The sequence below is a fragment of the Sylvia atricapilla genome, chromosome Z, assembly GCF_009819655.1.
Source record: "Sylvia atricapilla isolate bSylAtr1 chromosome Z, bSylAtr1.pri, whole genome shotgun sequence".
NCBI classification, from domain to species: domain Eukaryota; kingdom Metazoa; phylum Chordata; class Aves; order Passeriformes; family Sylviidae; genus Sylvia; species Sylvia atricapilla.
This window is the reverse complement of record NC_089174.1, coordinates 1,081,876-1,087,875: the sequence shown is the minus strand read 5'-3', so window position 1 is coordinate 1,087,875 and position 6,000 is coordinate 1,081,876. Positions and strand designations below refer to the sequence as shown.

The following is a 6,000-nucleotide window of genomic DNA, read 5'->3' as shown; positions in this document are numbered from 1 at the left end:
CTAGACATACAGTAATTTGCAATATCAAATACAATAATAGTACAGATAAGTATGTGACAGCAAAAGGATTCATAAATGCAGGGGTGTCCATAGCAAAACACCAACACCTTAAAATACAAACAACCTCGTGCTGGGTGAATTTGAACCGAAACCCACCCGACTGCCACTCTGAACAGTCCCACACAAGAAACAGCCGCGACTTTGTCCGGACTACAAAACCGCCGGGGTGGTCACCAAAGATGTCCGAATAAGGAATCAGCCACTCAATATTCTCTCCGGGAATGGAAACTTTTCTTCGTTTCGAGATATAAAAATATATAAACTCCGAGGAGGGGACGCCGAGCGCTCCTTGAGGACCGCGGGTGGCGAGGGGGGTCTGGCCTCTGCCCCCCGCCACCAGCAGCCTCCCGGCAAGAAAAAAAAAGCCAAACGCCGGCTTCCTCCGCTCGGGCTGCACACCCCTGCCGCCTGTCAGACACGTGGGATTGTCACACTAACGATAGCTTCATTTATAAACAATACACTTAGGGAAAGCTTTTAAATACAGCAATCTGTGAAACCATTGGTAAGCGAATAAAAACAATCTGCAGTTGGGAGTCGTGCTGTCTCCCATACTTTATCCCCATCCTACTCTAGCGGGATGCCGCTTAGAGGACGATGTCTTTTAGCCTGCGAGCGCCGGGCGAGTCCTTTTCCCGGCGTTCCTGCAGGAGCGGGTTCCCCTCCTGCCCGCCGCTCTCGCTGTCCGCCCCACGGGGCTCAGCCTCCGTGGGCCGGGAAGGGCCGCTGTTCCCAAAGGGCTCCCGGCCGTGCCCGGCACCGTAGGGCGCCGCGGGCTTGCCGGACAAGGGGCTCTTCAGGTGCAGGGGCGAGGTGACGGGGCTGACGGCCTCGCAGCCATTGCCGGCTTCGCGGACGGCGCCGCTCACCTTGGGGCTGCAGGTGGCCGAGTCCACCGTTCTTTTGCCTTTGGGGTTGGGCAGCCTCTCCTCGGCCGGCGGCTCGCCGCCCTCCTTGCCGAAGGTGGCGAAGGTCCTTTTTGTGCTGCAGTCTGCGTAAGGCTCCGCGTCCACCGCCGTGGCCTCGATGGACAGCGCGATGACGTTCCTGCCGTGCTCCGGGGACTTGGCGCGGCTGGGCACGGCGCCGCGGGGCATCCAGCACCTGTCCGAGTGGCCCAGGATGCGGCACTCCTCCCGGCAGTGGAACCCCTCGCTCTGCTCTGCGGGGAGAAAACACAGGGCACGGTGAGCGGGGGCACAGCCCGGAGTGCCCGCGGCCACCGGCCTGCCCGGGCTGGGGGACAGCACGCTGAGCCCCCCTCCCAAAGCACAGGAGATCCCCTGACCCCAAACAGCAGTGACTGCACCTCAAACAGCCCAGAAAGTGCTCACTGTACCCCAAACAGCCCAAACAGCGGTCACTGTACCCCAAACAGCAGTGACTGTACCCCAAACAGCCCAAACACCAATGACTACATCCCAAACACCCCAAAAACCAGTCACTGTACCCCAAACACCCCAAAAACCAGTCACTGCCCAAACAGCAGTGACTGTACCCCAAACAGCAGTGACAGCCCCCCAAACAGTCCAAACAGCAGTCACTGTACCCCAAACAGCCCAAATACCAGTCACTGTACCTCAAACACCCCAAACAGCAGTCACTGTACCCCAAACAGCCCAAACACAAGTCACTGTACCCCAAACACCAGCGACTGTACCCCAAACACCAGTCACTGTACCCCAAACACCCCAAACATAAGTCACTGCACCCCAAACAGCCCAAACACCAGTTACTGTACCCCAAACAGCCCAAACATCAGTCACTGTACGCCAAACGGCCCAAATACCAGTCAGTGCACCCCAAACACCCCAAACAGCAGTGACTGCACCTCAAACAGCTCAAATACCAGTTACTGTACCCCAACAGCCCAAACAGCAGTCACTGTACCCCAAACAGCAGTGACTGTACCCTAAACAGCCCAAACACCAATGACTACATCCCAAACACCCCAAAAACCAGTCACTGTACCCCAAACATCCCAAACAGCAGTCACTGTACCCCAAACACCAGTCACTGTACCCCAAACAGCAGTGACTGTGCCCCAAACAGCCATCGCTTTTAAGGCTCTACAGTCTGGAGTGTAATTTCCGATAGGTTGTGTGTCACCTGTCAGCACCAGAACAGAAGGCTGGAGAAGGAGCGACGGCAGCAAATCCATCACAACGGGGCTGTCCACGTGTCAAGCCCTCAGAGCCAGTGGTTCCTGGGTTTAGTGACCAGCGCTAAAAGCCACCGTGTTTTAAGCTTGGGCTGACGTGACATTTAAGCTTGACTTTTTGCAGAGAGGGGAAGGAACAGAGGGAGGAAAGAAAAGGGGGAAGAGGGAAGGTTCTTTGTGGTTCTGCTGTATATGTGTTTTAACTTGTTGGTTAATCCCCACTGACCTCTCACACAAACAGAGGCTTTATAAATCTCCGAGATTGTCCACTCCACTGAAGATTAAATGTGTCATTCCCAGCGCTGGGGCTTTATTCATACAGGAGCAATAAAGATTCCTTCTCTCGACTTGGGGCTGTCGTCCCAACACCACTTTACAGCGCTGAAATACGGACTGGTGGTTTAACCCTTTCCAAGGACCCTCCATGATGAGGTCCAAGGGCTCCCTGGCGAGTGCAAACTCTCATGCCCGGAGCCTGCGTGCATTCCTGCACCACCAGTCAATCCCAGAGGACTGCACAGCTTCACCCCCACATCACAGACGGACAAACTGGGGCTGGGGGAAGCAGCCAGGCTCAGCCAAGTGCGAAGCTGGAAATCAAATTCAGCAGTTCCACCCTGCCCAGCCTGCGCTGAGCACCCGACCGTGTCTCCCACCCAACACCGCAGGATCCTGGCTGCTTTTCAGCCTGGCCTTCTCCATCATTTGATAAGAGCTCGTAATTGCAGCTGGCCCTCATAAAGCACAGCCTTTCCCCACGCAGAGACGCGGCTCCTTCCTCCCATAACCTACAGACACTCGGAGCAGCATTTAAAGCTCTAATGCCATCAGGCACACGAGCCCACGCTCGGCGGGGGCCGGTTTGATGGACTGAAGGCAGCAAAGGTGCAGACTCAGCCCGGGTTCCCTCCCTGCCCGTCTGCAAACCTTTCATTCTGGTGCTCTGTACATCTGTGTGCATAACCTCCGCTCCTCAGACACATTGGTATTTCCACCACATGCGAGCACTAGGGCGGCTGATAAAAATTCTCAGCACATAACACAATGCACCAAAATATGAGCAGCTTAACACTTACAGAGAATAAACGAGTAAAAGGCAGACCTCAAAAAAAAAAAAAAAGAAAAAGAAAAAGAGGAGGGAAAAAAAGGAAAAAAAGAACCACCAAGAAAGGGGTGGGTGGTTTTTTTTTTTTTAAAGAGAAGAAGCCAATTAATTGAAAAATATATGGGTAAAACATCAGCTTTTTCTCTACATCAGAGCAGCAACCCAGTGATGTGGAGCACAGGGCTGGGCGGAGGGGAGGAGGTCTGGGTTTTGGCAGCTGCCTTTACAGCAGCTTGAGAGAAGGATGCCCTGAGCCCTACACACAGAACATCCAGCACCGAGCTCTAAAAGCCCATGATCTTATACTTTGATTCTGTTAATTTCAAGTACTTGAGCAAAATAGAAAGAAAAAAAGAAAAATTGCCCAGAAAATGTTGCTGTCTCCCTATTTATCCACAGCTTAACTTCAAAAGGGTGCTACAGGCATACAAAGTTGTGTAGTCTGGCTGTGATAGCAGAGGACTTGGTGATGGCTGGAGGGGCTACAGAAATATCTTGGATTCTCATCCCCGATGAGACACTGATTTATTGTGCTGTGTGACCTTGGGCGTGCTGCTGGAGCACACATCACTTCAGCCTCTCCACAAACATGAAAGGCTGCATCTGGGAGTGTGCTGGGCTGGCTGGTCCAGCACAGGAAGGCACAGGGGAGCTGCTTCTCCTCACCTTCCCTGCCCAGCAGCACACTTCAGCCTCCCCAAATCCGTGGGACCACAGCCAAGGCAAACCTCACTCCAGGGGGAGCACAGGTCTGTCTTGCCCTGACCCATTTATTCCAAACTGGCACATTTTGCAGCTAAAAACAATTGGAGGACTTCCCTGATTACTGCAAGTGGATGGATACTCCTCAAAGCCTGGAAAGGCACCTGTGCTTTAAGAGCAGTTCATTAAAGAGCACTGGCCTGGTGCCTCTGCGCCAGGGAGATGATCAGCTTTGGACATCACCATGCTTGTCTAGAACCTGCAGCAGCTGAAATGCAGGGAGGAAAGGAGCTGGAAAGCATTAAATTTAATTACACTGCTTCAATCCTTAGTATTAGGAAAGGAATGTTAACAAGTCTCAAAGAGGCCAGGCTGACAGGCAGAGGGGCACAAGTCATCATCATCCACAGACCTGAGACAACAGGTAGTTCCATGGCACATTCTGTCACTCTGCTTCTGTGCTCAGCACTTGTCTCAGCTTTCAGACCATGCCCTGCAGCCAGAAACCACACTGCTCTTGGGGACAACATGTGTCTAGGCTGGCCAGAGCAGCCCTGACCTGGCAGCAGACACAAGGACCAGCACAGAGCCCCAGGCAGCAGCCACTTTTCCATGGCAGAATGGGGATCTTCAGCCACCCACCCATCCATCACTGCCTTGGCCGTGTAGTTGATAAAACATACTATTTTTACACCTTAAGCAAGGCCTGTTGATGCACAGAAACACCATTCCTCTGCTATCCCAGATCCAAAGGCATGCACAGCAGGGTCTGAGCTCCTCCAGTGGCTGACCCCAGGGCTGATCCCTGCATCCTCCTCCTGCCCCAAGAAGAGGCAGGCAGGGAGCTGCAGGGCACGCTCCTGGCACTGCCCTTTGCAGCTCAGTCTGACTCACCCAGCCTTGATGGCACCCAGGAGGGTCCTTCACACTCACACTCACATTACTTGTTCTGTTCTGTCTTGCTCTTCACCACTTTAGCAATCAAAAATAGGACAACAGGAAGTCCTTTTACAGCCCCAGACCTGCCCTAGTCAATACAACTGTTACTGTCTGCACTGATAAAATGTTCTTGATGCAGGGAGCGAAGCCCAGGTAATAACCACCACACACACGTGGCATGGTGAGTGCCTGGCAGCCAAAACAGGCAGCTCCCCTCCCCTCTGTGCTCACAGCAGGGACTGAGCAGGCTGAAACTGCTGCCTGACCAGGCCTGGAGAGAGGAAAAGGGAGGGGGATCAACGGAAGGGCAAAGCAGGGTGAGACCTCCCGAGCTCTGGCACTGCTCTGTGTGAGCGTGAGCACCTTATCCCAACACACAGTTCCCAAGTGACCCAGTGCACCAGGCTGGCAAGGACCTGCCAGCTGCCACGGGCTGGGGAACACCATGGCCTGGGGACTGGGAACACCACAGCCCTGGGATGGAGACCACCATGGCCTGGGGACTGGGAACACCACAGCCCTGGGATGGAGACCACCATGGCCTGGGGACTGGGAACACCACAGCTCTGGGATGGAGACCACCATCGCCTGGGGACTGGGAACACCACAGCCCTGGGATGGAGACCACCATGGCTTGGGGACACAGGACACCACAGCCCTGGGATGGAGACCACCATGGCCTGGGGACTGGGAACACCACAGCCCTGGGATGGAGACCACCATGGCCTGGGCACTGGGAACACCACAGCCCTGGGATGGAGACCACCATGGCCTGGGGACTGGGAACACCACAGCCCTGGGATGGAGACCACCATGGCCTGGGGACTGGGAACACCACAGCTCTGGGATGGAGACCACCATGGCCTGGGCACTGGGAACACCACAGCCTTGGGATGGAGACCACCATGGCCTGGGGACTGGGAACACCACAGCCCTGGGATGGAGACCACCATGGCCTGGGGACTGGGAACACCACAGCTCTGGGATGGAGACCACCATGGCCTGGGGACACAGGACACCACAGCTCTGGGAT

The 6,000-nt window shown here is 54.8% G+C and overlaps 1 protein-coding gene across 1 annotated transcript in view; it reads right to left on the bottom strand.

Annotated features, from left to right (window-relative positions):
- Positions 1-414: 414 nt before the first annotated feature.
- Positions 415-6,000, bottom strand: part of PCDH19 (protocadherin 19) — a 57,522-nt gene continuing 51,936 nt past the window's right edge. Inside the window, exon 5 of the mRNA XM_066338589.1 lies at positions 415-1,222. Coding sequence (XP_066194686.1) covers positions 648-1,222 — 575 coding nt within the window. The 3' untranslated portion in view covers positions 415-647. The remainder of the gene's footprint in view (positions 1,223-6,000) is intronic.